This window comes from Argentina silus (genome assembly GCF_951799395.1).
Source record: "Argentina silus genome assembly, chromosome: 1".
Taxonomy (NCBI): Eukaryota; Metazoa; Chordata; class Actinopteri; order Argentiniformes; family Argentinidae; genus Argentina; species Argentina silus.
The window spans coordinates 19,400,381-19,422,928 of record NC_139655.1 but is presented as its reverse complement, the minus strand read 5'-3'; the positions used below and the strand labels follow the sequence as shown (position 1 = coordinate 19,422,928).

At 46.1% G+C, this 22,548-nt stretch overlaps 1 protein-coding gene across 2 annotated transcripts in view; it reads right to left on the bottom strand.

The window, feature by feature from the left end:
• Window positions 1–20,957, bottom strand: part of afap1 (actin filament associated protein 1) — a 33,242-nt gene extending 12,285 nt beyond the window's left edge. For both annotated transcript variants that reach the window (XM_083676310.1, XM_083676311.1), the window contains exons 1-6: window positions 20,562–20,957; window positions 13,089–13,217; window positions 12,659–12,741; window positions 3,735–3,843; window positions 3,360–3,571; window positions 2,895–3,074 (exon numbers count right to left, since the gene is read on the bottom strand). In XM_083676310.1, the coding sequence (XP_083532436.1) occupies window positions 2,895–3,074; window positions 3,360–3,571; window positions 3,735–3,843; window positions 12,659–12,741; window positions 13,089–13,217; window positions 20,562–20,595 (747 nt within the window). In that variant the 5' untranslated portion in view covers window positions 20,596–20,957. The remainder of the gene's footprint in view (window positions 1–2,894; window positions 3,075–3,359; window positions 3,572–3,734; window positions 3,844–12,658; window positions 12,742–13,088; window positions 13,218–20,561) is intronic.
• Window positions 20,958–22,548: the final 1,591 nt, after the last annotated feature.

Genomic DNA, 22,548 nt, shown 5'->3' with positions numbered 1-22,548 from the left:
TTGGTTTTGGCTGAAAGAGAACATAATTGGCCTCGCAGGGAAATTACAGGCTGTGGCTCCATGGTTTTGGCGAGCTGTAGAGTGAGCGTTTTGGGATAGACATTAACTAAATCTTCCTTCAGGGACAGAGGCTAATCTCACACCAGCTCATACACATCAGTTTGGACTCATTGGTTTTTCAATAGGGGTATACTGTATTTCTTTTAAGCTGTTGTTTCTACATACTAATTTTTGTGGATTTTAAATGGAAGACAGTCATTGAATAGATTGAGACATCAAGATAATTGCAGCATCATGAGGTGAGAGACTTGACTAGTAGCCATGCTGCATCTGCGTAAAAAGAATGTGATTCAGTTCTAAGTGACATACTTCTCATATGTCCATGCATACTGAATATACATGGATAAGATGGCTCAAATGTCAAACATTGTACACACTCAGACACACACACACACACACACACACACACACACACACACACACACACGTGCAGGACAAGGTTGTCATCTAACAATGTGCCCACTGAGAAATGGTGTGGAAGCATCTCAGGCAACATAGTGGCAATGGTCAAACACAGTGGGATGTCATTCGCAACACAGTGGCTATAGTGTCAGTGTAGGCTTAACAGGCAACACAGTGTGAGCAGCCATACACAGCCTCTGTATGTATGCAGGCAATAAGCCATGACAGAGACACCTTTGACTCTCACCAGGCCAGCTTGAAGAAACACTGGGATAGGTTCCCCAGAGAGAGAGAGAGAGAGAGAGATGAAGCACAGGCTTACTTATCCCAGCAGAGGGGAAGAAAACCAGGTCACATTGAAGAGGAGTGCTAGTAATAAAGAAGAGATGAGGTAAGGGAAGAAGGAGACAAAGAGAAAGAGAGAGAAAGAGGCAAGGAAGAAGAAAAAAACAATACAGAGAGACCAAAAAGTGCTGGAAAGGATTAGAAGGGATGAAGTTAGAACACAATATAGACATTTGTATTCCATAAACAGTTCATTAGCACACAATGTCTGGATTTGCCATAAGCTTTGGAAGCCCTGACGGGTTCTCTACTCTCCTCTCCCTTTACTAATGTAGTCTTACACGACTCAGTTCATCATAGGGACATCCTATTGAACTAGGTTAGATTCATCTGATTTCCATGATTCCATCTTTAATGTGAAATGCAAGAGTGAAGCTCTACAACTCTGGCTTAAGAGAGAGAGGGAGAGTAAGAGAAAGAGACAGAGAATGAGAGAGAGAGAGAGAGAGAGAGAGAGAGAGAGAGAGAGCGAGAGCGAGAGTGGGAGAGAGAGAGCGAGATGGCTTTTTTTCAGGAGTCCTAGCAACCCAACATCCAAACACACACTCCAACTCTAATCTTTTTGGCTCAGTGTTGCAATCAAACACCCCCCGGCATAATGTGTCTGGAGCTGACCTGGGGAATTTATCCCTCACTGTACTGTTAATGATGCGAGGGGAACATATGTGCGCTCCATCCAGGCCCCATTTTGGGGTACATTGAAGTGTGGCCAGCCAAGGCTAGTAAGCCTAATTCTGAAGCAAGCGTCACTAAGTAAGAAAAAGTATCAATAAACTAATCTAAGACAGGGAATTTGTTTGGAGAGAGGGTGTGGGGGGTGTGTGTTTATTCCATTGTAACATTTATTGTTTCCATGTGTTTTCAATACAGAAGACACCTGACCAAACATGCGTTGATATCCCCATTGCTCCAAGCAGTAATTACTGATGTTGTTGCTCTAGTTCAGTTTTTCACAGTTTGTATATTTGTGCAGTTCCAATGCACCCGCTTGCAAGTACCTCTGCACTAACGGAGCGTGCTTCCCCGCAGCCTATCAATAAACAAATCCTAATTACCATATGGAATGAGTGATAGAATCAGAACAAAAATGTCAGGCTGTTTTCTTTTTGTTTGAATGTTTTTGCTGTGGGTCTACCGTGCCTGTGTAGCCAGTCTCCATAAACATAGAAGAGTTGGAAAAGCAAAATACGAGTTTCTGTTGTTTCCATCAGTCGTCTAAGAGGCAAAATTGTTCGCTGTTCAGTTTTTAACAAGGCCCTCTTCAACCGCGTTTTCACAGACTGTGGTGCGTATGAAAAGGTGCGCCCGCGTCCAAAACTCTGCTACACAAAGGCCTGTCGGTAAACTAGAGCACAGGGAATTTTGCTGGCAGGAGAAACTCACAGCCAATGCTGGAGCAATGAAAAAAGAAGTGAGGAAGGGGGAGAAGGAGGAATCCTAAAATAGCGCACAATAGGTTTTCAAGGATAAACAATAGTTTCCAGGGAGCTTCTCTGGAGAGCTAGGGGAGGTAGAGGTGAGGGGGGGGGCTATGTCTCTTTGAATTTGACCTCAAAACATGGCCTCCCTCATTATTGTGATTGAAATAGAATAGCTCAGACACGCTGGTAATAACAAACTGGCAGAGGGGTAAAAACTAAAAAGGCAGATTCAGTGTTTGATGTCAGCGGGGTGGGTTTGCTTTGCTGGCTTGTCAAGGTCCTAGAGAGAGAGAGAGAGGTCAGAGAGAGACCTGCTGCTCACAGATACTAACCAAACATCCTGAGATCACAGTGTAGACATCTGAAACACCTGCTCAAAATAACCTTACCCTAACACAATATCAGGAAAAGAGTCCTTCCGTGAGGATAGAAATAGAGCTTTTTCAGGACTTTCTCTCCAAGGAAAACAATGTCTGCCTTATCTTTGGACAGTAGGGCACCACACTAAAATTGTACACTCAAAAACAACCCATCAGGCTGACAGATGAAGTGAATTCTCCCCTGTCCTGTTCCCATGCTCAAAGAGCTAATAATAAGCATGGTGCTATTACCACACATTATAATACAGCTATTACATCCTAAATAGCGCCGGTCATGGTCTGATACCTTGAGCCACTCCTCTGCCTGCTCTTTGCTATGCATGGCCAACACCAGGGCGTCTGCCCCCTGGTGGACGATCTTCAGCTCATGTTTCTTCTTTTTGCCGTCCTTGGGGATGTGTGTGATGCTGCAGCCTGACAGAACCAGCTCCATTTGAGGGGTCTGGTCTTTAGATGACTTATAACACTGAAGGGGGAGGAGAGAAAGCAGGTCAAAGAACCAGTGGACCAAACAAAGTATTTTGAATATACACGATTACATAGATAAATGACAGAGTGTTATGTTTCAGAGAATGTTATTATTCGTATAAATGTGTGTGTGTACAGTATGTGTTAGTGTGTACTGTATGTTCATGTACGTATGAGTTTGTGTGTTGTGTCTCCACACCTGTATTCATACATGATTGAGTGTAAGCACTGCATTGTGTGTGTGTTTGTGTCTGTGAGAGTCTAGCTGTATATCAGCCTGTACCAGGAGCTTGTTGTCCTTGATGACACAGAGCAGCTTGGTCCACTGTCCAAAGCGTTTCTTGCGCAGCAGGAAGGCACAGATGCGGGCGTCCTTCACCAGGTCCATGGAGGCCTCCTCGGAGGGCCACTGGTGACGCATCTTCTGACCCTTCCCATCCTCCTCCTCCTCGTCATAGGACTCATAGGAGCTGCTCATGGCATCAGAGTCATAGTCTGAGAGGGAGAGGAGAGAAGCCATGTCAAATATGGAAGGAAATATGAAAAATTGAGGGTGTACTGTTAGTATGCATTGTGTGCCTGTGCGTGTGAGTGTGTGTGTGTGTGTGTGTGAGAGTAAAAGAACATATGTGTATGTGTATTTTTTAACTGCACTCACTGGAGGTGATATACTCGGGGGCTTTCCCAGGGCTGAGAGGGACGGCCTCTTCATAGTAGCCCTCTGGGAGAGAGGAGCTGGGGAGGGGAGGCGGCCCATTGTCTGGAGGCTGGAGGAAACAGAGACAGAGAAGCCATTGGTAAGAATGCACAGTATTAGAAAGAGTCATGGCGAAAGGGCTATCGTCAGGGTAGTGTGTCTGCTAGAGCATGAGAGGGCCAAACTACCGGAAGTAGTTTAGCACTTCAAAAGGGTTGTTCAGTTCTGTATGGCAATCATCTTATCACTGGGTCACTCCCAGAGACAATGGGAGGAAGTCATTGATTTCATAATGAGATAAGTGGAGTCAAGATTCACTTTGAAGTGTCACAGCACAACAGACACAATCATCATCTAAAGACTTTTGCCTAAGAAGTGATGCATTTCCACTTAAGAGATAACACAGTAATGAGATACGGTACAAGCATGAGAGATAATAAGATAATGAAGTAATGAGAAAAGACACAAGCAAGAGAGAGAGAGAGAGAGAGAGTGTGAGAGAGAGAGAGAGAGAGAGAGAGAGAGAGAGAGTGTGAGAGAGAGAGAGAGAGAGAGAGAGAGAGAGAGAGAGAGAGAGGTGTGTGTGTGGGGGAGTGGAACAGAAATGAACACTTCTTTGTTGTTGTTTATTCCCTGTTGGAACCACACCACTGCAGTTAGGTGCAAGAATAAACTAGCTCGCTGACGTGATCCATCTTGGCCGCTGCTGCACACCGGTCTTTGCGTTCGGCTCTTAAAATAACATAATTGCGCCAATAAAAATCAAATCTCATAATCTTGCAAAGCCTGGAAATAAATGTCTTCTCAGTTGACATTTAATGCTGTGATTTGAGCATTCCCAGAACTGGTGCTCAGCCAGAGTAAGGGAGTAAAATAGTCTGCTTCTCAGCTGGAGAACGATACCTTGGATTCCTTTAATGGCTCCTTATGGGTCTGTAGGGTGCCGTGAACACTCGGCCAGGTTTTTTTGGTCCTAATGTTTATTATCTGCTCTTCTTGTTGACTCTGTTCCCACCTGCTCCTACTAGGGGCTCTATATGTAGTATATAGTGGTCCAATATGCCTGGAAGACCATTTCAAGAAGGACTATGCATGTAACAACTTGCCGTTACCATGACGACAGGGAATTGACTTTGTGTGGTGTCTTCACAAACAACATGAACAAGTGATTATGGCTGGTGACTCCAATTCAGTCCCACAAAATCCCCTCTTTTTTCTCATGGAAAGTCTTCTTTATTCTCTAATTTCATTTTGTTGGTGGCGGCTGCCATTTTTTCCGTCCATGGAGGTTTTTAGGGGAAAATCCACCACAGTTGTGAAACGCTCACGTTACGGGCCATCAATCGCGGCTGCCCGAGTAAAAAGGCGGCACCGCCATGGAGATGTCCCTGTCACCACGGCAACATGGAATATGTGGCTATTCATAAAAGGGAGTGGCCATTTTTTTTACAGTGCAGAGTTCTGTCAGTAATACTGTATGTGTACCTCTGTCATAAACCAACCATTTTTACTGGACCCCAAAGTAGCCCAGAGCAAGGAGTAAGTAATTAACAATACACAGAGGCTCTGGGATGTGGGTCAGTCCTTTCTATAGGTCTAGCAGGGACCTGGTCACACATTCTATAGCACTGGCATGACTAACATTAACATCATATTCAGAACTTCAGATAGGGGGTAGGTCTAATGCAAAATACACTAAACAACTGAACAGATACATAGCTTTTGAAGAAGGGGAATGATATCATAACGAACTGTAAATGTATGTGGGAGACAGAGTAAAGGCTGACTTTCACCAGTCAGCATCCAGTGACCAGACAAACACTAACCATTAAAGCCAAACACAGATTAATTACACAGCATTTCAGCACCAAAGGCTCCCTCTCTGTCTGCCCAACTTTCCATTAGGCTTGTCGTGAAACACTCGCCACATCCCTTTTCTGTACCTCCCTTTTTCTTTCTCTCTCTCCCCATCTCCTTTCTCTCTCTCTCTCTCTCTCTCCATCTATAACTCAAGGCCATGGCCCAACCCCAGAATCTTATCACATTTCCTCTGGGAAACACTGCTTTTGGTGAACTCATATTTTGGCAAGCCTCGCTGCCCCACTAAACTCCTTCACCGGCGTCCACCCTCCCAAAAAATCCCTACTTCACCCAGGGAGGAAGAGAGAATGAAAAAGGAGAGCGAGTAGAGGACTGTAATGGAGAAAAGAAAGAAAGCGTTGGCCTTGACAGCTGAACAATAAGCTCTGCTGCATGTGAAAATATGGCCCTTCACGGTCGCCCAGAAGACAAAGCGGGAGGTTCTGCTGGGCCTGTTTGCCTTCGTGTGTCAGGAGTGTTGATGTTGGAGGGGCCGTAACCCACAGAGCGATATCAGAATGCGCTCATTTCCTCTTAAAGCATATTAGCAACAATAACAGCATTAATAACTCAAGAAACTGATTGTTGCAGACCTAAAACAATGCAGCATTACACACAGTACATTACACACACTGGAGATTGGAGATGTGACCCCATTACCCTGCTATGTCAATCCATTTCTATGTGAAATACCCTTTTGATTTTGATTACTGCAAACAAAAACAAAACAACCCTGCTATGTAATGACTTAAAGATTAGAAGTATTGGCTCCAGTGAAGAGTGCACACACAAGCATGAACACACACGCACACACTTTTTGTGTTTTTACTGCCTCAAAACAGCTTGTTTGTATCACACAAAGGATTTGCCCTTATCGATTACAAGAGTGCGGCTAACAGAGTGCATTGTGGTCAAACCAATTCCAGCTTGATTGACCGTAAACAAACACACCATCACTAATCCTCCGGAGGTGTCGGTCCAAATGGACGTCTGCCCTCGAACTAGCTCTGATCACCTGCACCTGGCACCATAGATCCCAAAACTATCTGCATACCTATCCTCCTATTGTTGTTTCTCATCCATGTACCATTGAGATCCAATGATCTGTGTAGCATTTACTGCAAAGTGATGCCCACCACTTGGATGATCATAGTATGCAGTTCGGAAGCAGCGAGAGATGTCTGACCTTGGTTAAGATACTGTGTGTGTGTGTGTGTGTGTGTATCTCGAATATATCCCAAAGTCCACACACACACACACACACACACACACACACACACACACACACACACACACACACAGAGGCTGTCCATGGCTGGTGAATAGACCATTGTGTCTGAGAGAAACTCAAACTGGACTTCAGATTAGCCAGCAGCACACACTCATACCAGAAGCTCCTCATACACACACACAGACAGACAGACAGACAGACAGACAGACAGACAGACAGACAGACAGACAGACAGACAGACAGACAGACAGACAGACAGACAGACAGACAGACACACACACACACACACACACACACACACACACACACACACACACACACACACACACACACACACACTAGCTACTGCAAAAAAGGCCCTTTCTGCAGGATCCAAGGATTCTGTAAAATCAAGCACTCTCGCCTTTCAGAACAAGCATTGAAACAGTGCCAATCTGCCGATACAAATCTTAATGTTTCACTGAGCTGTTTTGAAACGACCCGCCCATGTTAGTGGAACCTCGGGCAAACCCTTGTTCCGAGTTCCTATTTGGAATTCAATTCTATGCCTCCCTTCCTTCACACAAAGGAGGATTGGAAGGCCGGGGTGAGTGAGTGTGTGTTTTTAGGCAGGTGCTCTCTCACAGCCGTAGCAGCGGATATGCCAGTCAGACTGCTGAGTGGGGAAAACAAACATCCAGGGTGAGAGTGGAGCAGAAATGCGAGAGGGAGGCAGGGAGGGAGGGCATATGCCTAGGCTTCCAGACCTCCACACCTCTTCCCCCGTTTCTCCACCTCACAATGAGGTGTAAATGTGGGCCGGAGGGAGAGGAGAGGTCCAGGGCCCTCGGCCTGGGAAGGATGGCAGAGAGGCCCCTGCTTTTGTTGGACGCCGCCCACCCCCCTTTGATTGGGCTAGAGCAGACGCCTGGAACCGACCCGGCTTATTGTGCTGAGGGTGAGCTAGCACAGGAACGCACGCACGCACGCACACACGCACGCACGCACGCACGCACGCACGCACGCACGCACGCACGCACGCACACTAAGAACACTCACAGGAAGCTGCCTATGCCACTTAGCCAGTCAAGCCTCATTCACTCTCTTTAAGAGATGGGTTCATTCAACCCATGTAAGATGTCCTTCTCGTGCAGCTAGTTCCTAAATGCAGTATTTCTCTGCATTTTAAGAGCTAGTCTACTTTTTCAGCTTGTTTCTTTATTTAGTCAGTTAGATCACATCATGTGTGAGGATAGAGAAAAACTTGGCACAGTAAAAAGCCTTTTGAGAACATTTGGGGAGAAAAAAGGAGGGGAATAGGTTTTCCATCCGTGCACTAGTTTCAGGGGGGTTTCCAAACGGGTTATACGTTAACAGTCTGGGCCTGGGGACAATCCGCACCATCGTCACGTGATCTTTTAAAAGTGTCACTCTCTCATGAGATTTCCTTACCGATCTTACGCTGCGTGAGATGAACCACTGGCTGTCCTGTTACCACAGAAACGACTGGTGTGTCTCCTCCGAAAAGATTTGTAGTTGTTTGTTAATCATAACATTTGTTTCCCTTCTTCTGTCTATGACACAATAGGGATGAGGTCACTGGATTTTTTTCAGTGTGGTTAGACCAACCACCAAGTAGGGGAAGTCCACGGGAGAAATAAACTGATGCCTCAGCAATCACAACGGGCCAAAGTTACCATCAATACTGCACTAGATTGAAACGAACACCATATGCAAATCACTTGCAATTAAATAAATGCGCGGTTTTGATGAATCGGGGAGTGATTGATTGTGTTCCAGCTCATTCTGTGCATGTCACAGCTTGATTTAGAATGGTGACATTGTTACTGTACGTCCCACTGCAAATGTGTTTCCTTTTAAAGGTTAGAGAACATTTGGATTGGCCAAATACAGTAGGATGAAGCTTTTCCAAACACAACACAGCAGTTGGGAAACTCATGATTTTCAACAAAGGACACACAGGACACAAAAAGAGCGCCCCCTTTCCAAATATCACTCAGAGCATTCATTACACAGTAGGGATAATGTTATCTTTGACACACTGTAGCCATGGTTGTACACCTCACAGCAGGACAGCAGAGTGACATGCATGACTTCTACTGCAGAAAGAGCAGACATGGCACTAACAGACAAAGAATCATGGAACTGTGTGCGTGTGCGTGTGCGTGTGCGTGTGCGCGTGTGTGTACAGTACTGGCTCAGTGCACTCGGACACAAAAGCCTTAGCCGAGACACATATATTTATCTTAGAGAGTGCTTGGGGAGGAGGAGGAGGTGGAGGGTTGTCTCAGACACAGGTTAAGAGAAGGAAAGAGGGAGGAGATGCAGGGAGGAAGGGAGAGAGAGAGAGAGAGAGAGGAAATGAAACACAAATGGAGCTTGTCTGCCTCACCGAACCCAACACAGCCGGGACGGGTATGTGTGTGTGTGTGTGTGTGTGTGTGTGTGTGTGTGTGTGTGTCTGTTTCTATGTGTTTGTCTATGTGTGAGAAAGAAAGTGAGACAGACAATACAGTACATATTTGTGTATCTGTACTGTACATGTATGCATACCTATCTATGGCCATGTGTGTGTATAGAGGGTGGGGGAAGGGGAGGGGGAGGGGGAGGAGAGGCGGGGGGGGGGGGGGGGGTCACTCGCCAACATCAACACAGATGGAACTCATTTGTGTCCCAGCAGCAGGCCTGGCTAGACCTGCCCTGTATTGTCATATGCACTAAAACACACACTCTATGCAATGCATCTGAGAGCGACTGCATGGCTCATCCATCTGTCTCACTGTGATGACATGGGAGAGCCTACAAGAGAGCCTGGCCATATGTAATGGCTAGAGTGTAAGGTTACAGTGGCAGATTTAGAGAGCATTACTGAATCACAAGAGAGTTGGTTGAGGTTGACACAGGCCGGAGAGTAATACAGTACTGTATGAGTGTACTAGGCTACTAGCATATTAGACTAGTGTACTGTACATCGTTGTTGGAGTACAGTGCCGCATCATAAGAGAGTGTGAGGAATGAGCGGAAGTGAGAGAAGTAAGAGAAAGAATAGAGATGGAGACGGAGAGTGAGCGAAAGAAGGAGAGAGACAAAGACTATGGACACAGCTGCTCCCATGGGGCTTCAGTCAAGCTGTGTCACTGTGGGCGCCTGGTGGCGATTATAACAGTCTAATCAGAGACAGCCCTCGGAGCTGTGTGTGTGTGTGTGTGTGTGTGTGTGTGTGTGTGTGTGTGTGTGTGTGTGTGTGTGTGAACAAGAGTAGAGGAACTCCCTCTCATCCTCTCTGTCTGATACACACACACACACACACACACACACACACACACACACACACACACACACACACACACACACAGATTTATGAGGTGATTGGGTTGTGGGGAAGAAGCAGCTCCTCTGCCTGGTTGAGTGAGCGTGTGGTTGGAATCCCCTTGAGACTGTGAGTCTGCAGTTCAAACAAGGAGCTACATGTTTTATGCCTCCCCTTTGGAAACGACGCAATTGAGATTAAAAATCCCCACCCATTATAACCGCTCAACGACTCTGTCAATCACGAAAAATACTTGTTTGTCATGGGCCATAAATAATTTCTTCTATCTTGCAACAACAGAGACCCTTTACAATCCGTACAAGACGTCTCTAACAAGGTTCTGATGTGTGTGGCTCACTCCTACCTCTACACACACAGTGGCAGCTTGTGTGTGGACATACTTAGGGCAGGGTCATGGCTCTGTGTTGATGAACAGCCATTTCACTGATCCCTGCCAGGGCTGAGGAGTGTGTGAGGCTGGGAGTCAGAGCAGACTGAGAGCCACTGTGATTGGGACGAGCCAGATGGTGTAACACTAAATGGCTCTAAGATTCTTCTTGGCACACGTGTTTGATAAATGCATCATTTGCAATCATTGCATGGACACATTACATCTGTACACATTCATCCCATGCTGTCTCTCTATACTGTACACACAAAGAAAATGCACTCTAACATACACAATTTCACCCAATCACACATCTCTCTCTCCCTCTCTCTCTCTCTCTTGTCCCTCCTCATCTGGAGGCAGCTGGGAAGCCCGCTGGGTGGTTCAAAGTGAGGCAGATTGAGCTTGTTGGAATAAAACGGGCCAATCTTTGTCTGATCTGATTAACGGACATCCTGTAAGGTCTCCTGATCTCTAATGATATTAGGAAGTGTGTGTATGTGTGTGTGTGTGTGTGTGTGTGTGTGTGTGTGTGTGTGTGTGTGTGTGTGTGTAAAAAGGGTCAATACAAAGTCAACCCCTCCAGATATAAACAGCTATTCTTAGCGAGACAGGAGGCTGCCTTTGTAAAGCATCTTTTCGCTATGCTGTTTGTCACACGTGACTATCATAAAGCTGCTCTACAGATTGAGTGTGTTTGTTAGCATGATAGCATGGATCAGATGAGTTTACTGTGGAAGAATATGCTCGTTCTAGGTATTTCAGGGATGCTGACAATATCAAATGCTCATTAAGGATGAGAATGGCAAACTATACCAGCCTGCTCTGCAAAGAAGATTGATTATTTTCTGTATAAAAGTAGGCAGTTATAAACCAAGATAGCTGCTATGTTGGTATCCGTCGACATAGCATCAATGGTATCCAAACCCACAGTGTGCCCCCTCAATCCTAGTCTGGTTCCTTGACCACTGCAGACTGGAGTGTGTGGTTTTGGCTAAGCGCGTCACAGACAGAGCCTAGCTAGCTGATGCAGGCAGTCAGTCAGTCAGTCTCTCTCTCTCTTTCTCGCTCTCTCTCTCTCTCTCAAATTACCATTCATTACATAGCAAGCTGACCTCTGGAAAACTGTCCAAGCAGAGAGAGAAGAGAAAATATCTCCTTTGCTTCCTTTCTTTCTCTCTCATTCCTGTAAATGAGAGGGAGAGAGGGAGGAAGGGTTGAGGGAGGGAGGGGGGAAGAGAGAGAGAGAGAGAGAGAGAGAGAGAGAAAGAGAGAAGGAGGGAGGGAGGGAGAGAGGGAGGGAGAGAGAGAGAGAAAAAAAAAAGGACAGAACAGAGATTCACCTCCCACCTCTCCTCTCCTCCCCTCCCTCCCACCTCCCCAAAGTGTTCTGGGAACTGTAGCCTGTGTTCCAGTCTGGGGTCAGGAGAGGAGGACGGTGGTAGGATGTTTCTAATTACAATCTGCACAGTAAAGTGTGTGTGTGTGTGTGTGTGTGTGCGTGTGGGCGTGTGTGTGCGTGCGCTCTTGCATGCACTAACACACTCTGCAGTAAGAATATGTAGAACAAGGTGTTGCAGGTTATTATCATGGTGAGGGGCTTAATGGGATATCTCGGCCACCAGGAGTAGATCATAGGCATCCGCTCTGAGACAAACGAAACACACACTCCTCACACACCCTCATGCTGTCACACATACACACTCTGTCGCCACAACACACTAACCTACTGAACCCCCCTCATGTGCTATTGATGACTGTCAGGGCTGCAAGGGAGCGAGAGAGAGAGAGTGAGAGAGAGAGAGCAAGGAGAAACATATTGAAGCCAGGTCTATCCTTCCTACTGCTTTATTAGAGACTGTAAAATGCTCCTGATGGTTATCACATACTACAATATGATGAGATCTGACATTAATGTGACATAATCTATCACAATGTTGAGTGGAGGTCACGCCACATGTTTCAAGTGTTCATAAACCGCACTGCATCAGATTGAAGACAATTTAAAATACTGATACACACATTATCCCTTGTCAGGGGATGTTGTTGAGTTCAGTGTAAAGTGTAATGGTGGTTGTCATGTGAGGTAGTCTTACCAGCCAGGGGTGGGGGATCTCAGGGAGGGGCATCTGAGGGGGGGCCGGCAGACTGCTGTGGATCTCTGCTTTGAATGAGGGCTCTGAAGGAGGTAGGGGGGGAAGAAAAGAGACACAAGCCTTGACACCACTGATCTATGTACCCTATCTACTCAATATAGGTAGATGTAAATGTGTAGATGTAGATCAGTGCTTGACACTGCAACACAGCACACCAATTTCAAGTGGGAAAACGGTAATACAGACAAGGAACACATGAGAAAACAACACCTGATTTCTAGACTTTCCCCTCTTGGTCTTTTGATCCATTTTCATCTAAGAGTGACGGTAACATATGATGACATATATTAAACAGTATAGAATGGAAGGAGGCGATGTTGTGGACGGGGAGGTGGACGTGGAACAGTTGTGTAGTAGCTGTGGCTCTGACCTTTAGCGGAGAGGACCCTGTGCAGGATGTTGGAGATGTGCATCTTCTTCTCCCTCACCCCGGCGCTCAGGTACTCCCTGTCCAGCAGGTCCAGGAACAGACGCAGCTCACACACCAGCTCCTCCATGGCTGACACACACACACACACACACACACACACACACACACACACACACACACACACACACACACACACACACACACACACACACACACACACACACACACACAAACACACACACACACACACACACAGGAATGTTAGACAGCTAACAACACAAACACAAGCACAGTCAACGCAATTAAGCAATACATTTTTGGGAAATATGGGCAACCTGACTCTGGTCGGCTACCACAACAAGCTCCTCAGTGGGTGTGTTCAGTCAGAAGACCTTTACAGACTTATATAACAGGCAGTCAATCAGACAGACAGACTGACAGACAGAGGCAGATGGAAAAAGAAAGCTTCCAACACTAAATTCCACCAGAGAATTACAAACACGCCAGTAGAGGCTGGCGACACACCTGAGGGATCACACCAATCCTAAAAGTTGAATTACAGCTTTGGAAAATACATCACCGCTATTCTCCACCCCTCTTTAACATCAAAACAAAAGGAGTCCGTATAAACACATAGGTGGGGGTGCGTGTGTGTGCGTGCATGTGTGAGTGCTAGAGTGCGTGTGTGTGTGTGTGCACTGGGGAGTGTTAAAAAGGTATGTACTTTTGAGGGCATATTGTGATATGGAAGGCTTCATAGTGAGTAGTTTGGAGGGGGTGATATGAGGGTGTCATGCTCTGCACATCAATGCACTGTCTCTGTAGATAAAGAGTGCACCCCTCTGACCTACAATGGTTCAGGGAGAGCTTATTGTAAACAAACGATATGACGGTGTGTGACTGGGTGGTGAACCCTCTACAGAGAAGAAGCTAGCAGGGCTAGTCCCCATTCAGACAACCTGTACGATGTTGGTTTGTTACCGAACCATAGGTCCTATCTGTGGTTTGACACATCCCCCACAAAGAAAGTAAACACACACTAGCGAATGAGATGTTTGGCACCCCCTGTTAGGGTTCATTCTTTGGAGAGCACTCTTGTGTTTAAGGCAGTTTAGTTGACCCCTGTCAGTTCCACTTAGAAGTTAGGGAGGTGTATTTTGATAGACCTATTGGGTAATGCAGTATGCCGTGGTACTGGCAATGCAATTATCGTCATCCCCTCCACATGTGAAACTTGGGAAAAACAATAGGTTGGATTTTACCAAGTAGAGTGTTTGGGCAAAGTTTCACAATTCACTTACAGTGTCCATTTTTTGTGTCAACCATCAGTGATATAAAACGAGGTGGGCTTGTTGGTTCGTATGATAGGTCAATGAAAGATAGTGATGTATTGTTTGGGAGGGTGGCCCAAACTTTTGATCAGTGCATTTGGCTTGACACGGTGCATACCGACATCTCCAAGAGACATTTATGAGCTTCCAACACAACACATTATTCACTCCCACAGCCAGGGAAAAGGCTAGGCGTCCAGATAGTCCTTCTCTACAGCTATACAAACACCAGTGTTCACACATTCCTGCTATAATCCTATTATCCTACAGTATAAGAGGGAGAGAGAGAGAAACAGAGGGTGAGAAAGAGAGAGAAATAGAGAGCGAGCGAGCGAGTGAGTAAGTGAGTCAGTGAGTGAGAGAGAGAGAGAGAGAGACCTCAATATCAAGCTAGAACGTCTAGTCACTTTCTGTCCTATACAAATCATTAGGTTTTACAACCCCCTGGACATAGACTAAATCATAGTTTGCAACATCCTGGAGCAAGAGCAGCCTTGGAGCGGTTACTGAGATGGCACCGAGTATATGACAACATAGACATGGGGCTCCTGCCTGCTTGCTATATTATAGGAGTACAGGCCAAGAGCCTTTGGAGTTTAATGTGCTGTTTCATAGCGCATTGTGAGGCCAGGCTTTTGGATGAAGAGACGTAATGAGTTACCTTCAACAGGGGTAGTAAAACAATCTGTTTGTGTGTGTGTGTGTGTGTGTGTGTGTGTGTGTTTGTGTGGGTGGGTGGGGGGGGTACACATTAGTGCTCTAGATAACTGAAGACAGGGGAATTAGATGGCATGGAGCAAAGAGGACCACCCTCAAACAAACCCTTAGGGGTACGAAAGAAAAAAATCTAACCATGCAAACAAACCACCCACTCATTCACTCTGTCTCTCGCCAACACTCACTGCTCTACACAAACAAACCTCCCATGTCAACAGGCTCGCATGACAAAAGATAGCTGCTGGCCTTCCAAAAACACCAAAACCCCCTCTTGAGAAAAAAGCTTTGGACACACCTACAGCAGAGGTTACAGGAGTGTTTACACTGTGAGGTATTCATACCATACTTCCAGGACCTAGCAGGAGAGGTGAGGAGTGTTGGGGAGGGAGTGAGGACTGGAGGGGGTCAAGTCTGGGCCTAAATGAGAACATGAGACCCTCTGCTTCCACTGACATGGGAGGTTGTTACTCAAATACCAAGGTGGTTTGGGAGAGGGGGGTTATTCCTTTCTCGGAACAGAGGTGTCCTGATTTATAATGCACTGACGGTGTCCCGCTGCCTTCCATACTTTCCTTAGTGTGTGTGTGTGTGTGTGTGTGTGTGTGTGGACCAACTAACGGCTGGTTCTGACTTGAAAGGCGCAGACTAAACACATCAGAGGAGGGCTGCTGTGGACACCACCTATAACGAGAGACATGCAGACACTGACTTACTGATATATCAGAGAAATCAGACTTTTGTTCTCCCGTTATTCCCACGAGAAAATGTGTCGTCTTCACCCATGCACGCTACAGCTGCATGTAGAGTCAGCATAAATGTCTTCCTCACCACCGTCTAAGTGGTGGCGACCTACCAAACTAAGCAATACCCAACCATACCCTTGAAGGCACCCAGAGAAGACTAGTGGGTGTGTTTATACCACAGTAATTAGACCTTCATCATTACTCATCTTTATCCTGAACCCAGTCTCTAGAATGAGAATCACATGACACCCACATAGGTACTGCAACTTGTCATCAGAATCATACATCATGTAAATCATACGTAATCTGACATTTGATCTGTTTGGTGAACTTTCGCCGAGCTTCTGAAGGAGTACTACAGATCATAGCTTTTCATTTCAAAGCATTGAGCAGGAGGCATGCCTCACTCTGATGTGTGCTTATGGATCCCGCCCAGACAGAATAGTGTTGACTGAGCCAATGGGCATGAGATATGCCAGATCTGAACTACTCACTGAACCAATCACGGGCTGGGATTCAGTAGAGCGAGGCTATCAATCAGTTCAGTACAGTGAAAGTCAGTATATATGTGAGGGACAAGAAGCATTAGTATTGCATTGTAGACAGAACATTGCAGTTAGATGGTGGTGATGATAATTGGGGTGGTTTATGGTCTGGCATCCCCATGGTTACCCCCTTCTTTACCACACAACATGTCTTCGCTCAACAGACTCCGTGCAGCCCCTTATTTCGAATCCTTCAAACCCAAACGCACGCCCGCCCGCCAGCCCGCACGTCCGCATGCACACACACACTTTCCAGCCTCGCCTGCCCAGCTGACCCTCCTCCCGTGCACCTCTCCCCCCTCCTCTTTCTACCCTGGTTTGTTTGGATTGGCATTTGGCACTTGACTTTCCTCTCTCTATCCTCCTCTCCCTCCCTAATTCCGGGGGAGCTGAGTGCCTCGCTCCTGTAAGACTCCCAGGGTCTGACTCTGCACATTTCCTCCAGGCTGCCCACCACCACGCCCACTTTGATTGAGGAAGCCCGCTCTCGCTGTGCCCAGAGTGGGGGAGGCACGCAATCGATCTCCTCTGGTCTCTGGAGCCTTCTCTCTCTGGAAACCATTGTCTGCTTCTGAGGGGTTCGCTTCAGAACCTTCACACAGAAATGCATTATGTACTTGTAGGACAAACATACATCATTTCCATGTCATTCAGAATAGAGAATTGTGCCAACTCTATACAGCCTATTTCTTTTTGAGTAAAAGTGTCTAAACTCTATGAGGGCTTGGCAGGGCTGGATATACAAACCACTGGCAAATGGTTTGAACATCATACGACTGTTGTAAACGTTTCAGAAATATTTCATAAACCCGTCGCCTGGCTGCCATGCTTCTGAGGCCTTTGCTCTGAGAAGGAAGCACATATAGGATCAGAAGATCAGTGGCTGCATTAGTTTATGATGAGAGACAAGCGCTCGCTATCTCCTCTGTAATTATTGGGGCTCTATATTCCATGGGGCATGCCAAAGGAACATCACAGGCAGTGATCTCTATCACACAGGTGGTTTACAAGCAGATGTGCAAAACCTCAAACATCCCAGCCGCACACAGCTTCCCAAACCTCATCTGAGAGAGAGAGAGAGAGAGAGAGAGAGAGAGAGTTAGAGAAAGGGGGAGGGGGGTAGATAAAGGGGGAGAGGGCGGGTTGGAGGGAGAGAGTGATGCTCCCTCTGTATCTGTGTAAGGAGACTATTACAGAGCACTCAATGCAAAACCACACCATGAAGAGGAGGGAAGAGGATAGTGGTTAGCTGCTCTGGATGTTGGACTCATACTTCTGGGAAGATGGAGGGATGGAGGGGACTTGGTGGAGCCTGGAGGGTGGGAGCACTATCAGAAGGGGTGGGGATGGGGAGGTGATGTATGACTGGGTTAGGGGGCATTTGTTGGAAGATTAATTCAATATTTATTGACTTCATGGCCCATGTTGACAGACCAACCTGGAGTGGATTATTATCAAGAGACATATCATATAGGCCTCCTTACAAGTTAAGGAAAATCAATAATTGAGTTCCTGTCCCACCCTGTGTGGTAGAACAGAGAGGGTACTAGTGACTCTTCTGGCTCTGTGCCAGGTTATCTGCTCTGACGCTCAAAGGAACTACTTCTCTCTGAAGTTTCCCAGTTTCCCATCAGACTCCACCCACCACAACCCTCTTCTGGTACACACTCACACACATGCGCACACACACACGAGCGCGCACGCACACACATGCACACACACGCACACATGAATGCACACACAAATCTTCATATTGCTGTTTTTACTTCGAGAGACACCACCCATGAGCCCCTCCCTAAATCTGTGACATTGAGTGACATCAACTTTGACTTTCAGAAAGCTGAACTCAGACAAATAATTATTGTTACACTAGAACTCTCCAGCACCCATCTCAAATTACACACACACACACGCACGCACGCACACACACAAACGCACATGTCTTTGTGTTGTTGTTCTTACTCAGAGAGACACCACCCATGAGCCCTCCCTAAATCTTGGACCCCCCATATCTCAGAAGACTAATCCCCACCTAACCATAACTGGTGGTCCTGAACCCCTTAAATCTCAAATCTTTACCTCAGACAGACTAGCTAATCGGCTCATCCTATTAAAGAGGATCATTAAGCCTATTAAAATGGCTAGGAGGATATAAGGAACACTTTGAACACATTACTTTGAGAAAATTACCCTGAGAACAATAAGAGTAGTCAACAATGAAGTTAGGAAGTATATATTGTGATATGAATTCCAGGGTGCCTGTTTAGCTGGCGATGCAAAAACAATATCCCTTGAGTACCAAATCACAATATGACAGTATGTCAGTTATACACCGTTTATATGCACTGTATGACATATCTTCACCACATTGGTTTTCCAGCATTAATATCGCCCCTTCTATCGATAATACAAGAAAGAAATGGCAGTCCATGATTATGGTTCAAATGAAAGTCTGCACCAAGCCAGTTTAATGACAGATTAGGTTTGGTGGGGGTAGAAGAGGGATTATGAACTCATTTTTCTTAGTCTTTCTCCTCCTCTATGGATCTGATTTCCCTGCTGTTGAAATGGGGGTTACATTTCCTTTCTGACACATGAAAGACTTTAAAAATCCATCATCATTGGGGAGTTCTGAACAAGAGAGACCCCTTTCCCTAAAGCAAAACCAAATGGGTGCGGGGGGCCAAATCGCTGACACAATGCCCACATCACACGCACCAAATCCTGTGCCAATTAATACCACGTCAGCTTGGGGTTTCCGTGAGGAAAACTACAATAATAAACAGCCATAAACACATTAACACTTTGTGCGTTTTCGCCCTAGAATGGCACCTCATATAAGAGCTAGCATACAAACTTGTTGAAAGGGATTTCGTCCACGGGCCAATTTAGCTATAACCTACCCCCACTGGCTGGGTTAAGTGTAAGGCAAAAACACACTCTCCAAGCCCTCAAGTCAAAACACATTCTCATGTGCCATAGGGATGGTATTACAACATTCTGAACAATAGTTGTCTGTCAGAACCCCACCAAGTGCAAGGCAGTGATACATCGCCAAGCTACCTGATCCCATGCAGCTGCCAACCAAGGAGCCGAAAGCACTGGAGCCAGGTTTTGTTATTGTAGAGATACATTCGCCTGGAAAAAAACCAAGAGATATGGGTTGAGTTGTCATACCAGGACAATGTTAGTGACCTCTGGCAGAATCTTAAATTACCTCTTTAGGTTCACCTCAGGTATGCAACTGGTGAGCCAAATTATAGCAGCTTTATTTGTGTCACATACAAAAACTCCAGACAAAAAACTTGTGGACGATCTGTGTTCAATATAATGTATCTAATATAATGCAATGTCACAACAGGTCTATCACATTGGTCCATCAACAATCAATATACCATAAATGTAAATTGTACTAAATCCAATCAGACTCTTTGTACGGCAATGAGAGATGCAGCCAAAGCGAGTGGGTAAGAACAACGTGGGTATTAGCGCTCTTGGTCCTCCTCTATGGAAGCTGTCATCGGTCACCTATCCAAGCCAGCGGGAGACAGCTGCGCCCAGCGAAGGCACAATCTAGTGATTATCATGCGGGGCTGGTCACCGTGAGGGCTGCTATTAATCAGCGCAGCCAGAGAGCAGAGAGCGCAGTCTCAAGTTGCAACCAGCGACTCCCGACGCATAATTCCATGGACAACAAACCATGACCCTAATGACACCGCCAGGAGCCAGCGGTCGCCAGAAATCTCACATCTCTCTCTCTGACTGAGTGCGTAAAGCGAACGCACACGAAGAGTTGAGAGAAGATATTTTCTGCACTGGTCATTCGCTGCACCTTCTATTCATGTATACAAACAACAGTGACAATCAATATGTTGATTAATACGTCAATGTCATATCAATAGGCAACAATTATCATCATAACATAGGCTGTATTTGACAGTATTTACTCGCACGCATATATGGTTCTCTTATAGGCCCTTGTGTGTGTGTGTGTGTGTGTGTGTGTGTGTGTGTAAAAAGTACTCTTTTTAATTCAGCAAAACCCAAGTGATTTGGTCATCAATTTAATAATAATGAAACCAACATATACAGTAGCAAGTCCAGAGACAAAAGCGCATGCTGACGTTGGCCACTCACCCCTGGAAGCGAACAAAATGGGATCGCTCCGCATCGTGGATTCAAACGCATCTAATCCTCAACAGCTCTCAGAAGCAGGCGTGTGCCCGGCAGCTGCCGAATATCAATAAAGTCCTCCTCTCCACAGGGCAGCAACCAACAACAGGCACTCGTCTGTTTCGCAGAGGATAGTTTTGCCCGCTACAGTTGTGTGCTTTCTCCCCAACCGGCAACGTCTCCGTCTGTCTCCCTTCAAACTTTTCTCCGACTCTTTTCTCCTCCCTTCCTTCCTCCTCCCTCTCTCTCTCTCACTCACAGCTCAAACAGCCTGCATGATCTGCTCGTCTAAGAAATCGGATCTTGTTTGCTTACATCTGCAGCCTGTCACGGCTCTGACAGTCGATCAATATCAAGGATAGTCGTGCCTTGCAAGCCAGTGCGCCTTGGGCAGACTGAACTTTTCGAATCCCTCTCTTTCTCCTTGAGCGGGGCTCACTGAAAGGTGAGACGGGACTTTTCCTCCCTCCGCCCAGCGCCCTGTCTCGGATTCCAGGCTGGAAGTGTGCAGTTAGATTAGAAAAAATACAAACATGTCGGGTAGGGAAGCCCACTTCTCCCCCTTCCTCGGCGGCGGCAGATGGGATATTGAACTTCGGCTAGTTCGCCCCTGGGGACGGGGGGAATTGGCAGCTTATGGTAATAGTAGGTAATTAAGAGCCGGTCGCGTCTCTCCGCACACACCCTTCCCAATAGAGGCCGAATCATACGTGGTTTGTGTCCAGAGGGGGAACAAAAGCCAGCCAGACATATGAAGGTGCTCAAGTTTAAATACAGAGACAGTATCCTTCTCCTGAAGACCCACAGACTCAACAGAGCAAGGGCCTCTGGGGAGTTTACCATGTGAAAATGTACACATGAAACTAAATCATATGTAATTAAGGTTTTGCTGGCCTATAAACCAAACACTTGAGTGTGTGTGCAATGCAAGAACAAGTGAGCCCTCACTTCTGCTGTATACACTTCCCCTCCTTCACCAATGTAGAGAGTTGAGTTTGGTAGATTTGGCAGAAAAAGACTACCACACACATTTGAGTTGGAGCACATTGCTCTGGACAGAGCTGTCATAACAAATGTTGTCTAATCTTTTAAAAAAAAAAAAATCCAAATTTAATCTCAATTTTCTGTTCCAAGAATCAACCGAGAGAAAACACACGACACTGGTTTGGGGTATTTTTAGAGGCATATGTTTAGGTGGAATTCCTTATAGCAGTGTTCATTATGGTATGTAGAGACTAGTGCATTATGTGCAGTATGTAGTCCACTCCAGATGCCCCTAAAATTGGGTAATTGCAAAGAAGGAATCTAGTGGGAGGGACGCTCATTGAGCTGAGCAGACTCTCGTCAGTGTGAAATACAAAGACAAATGCAGGGAGAGGGCAGATCTGGAGAGTGGTGAAAGAATGGACTGATGATAGTACTATAGATGTGGTGCAATGGGCCAGGCAGAGGTGTGTGCGTGTAATTTGAGATGGGTGCTGAAGAGTTCTAGTGTAACAAGAATTATTTGGCTGAGTTTGTCATTTTGAAAGTCAGTGTTGACATCACTCTCTGGGCTGATTAATGAGAGCAAATCTAATAGAGATTGAGAGAGACATGAAGAAGGCTTGGACGCTCACTGCTCTGCTCCAGCCATCTAACTGTCATATCACTGAGACACCCTAGTGTGAACACACTTATGTTACCATTCAAACCCTATGGTCCCTATTTCACAACACTGGGTGTTAACCTCATATCACACTAACACTTTACATCACTCCATTTGACAGAGCTGGAGAGCAGCACCACGTTCAGTCTCCCCTCCTCCCCCCCCTCAAAATTAAGATAATCTACTTAAGACCTTCATTAATGACAACAAGAGCTCCCATGGAAAACCCCATGTTGGGGGTTGGGGGTGGAGGGGGTTTGAGCAGGCCTAATATTGGTCCAGAATCACATGTCTCTGCAAACA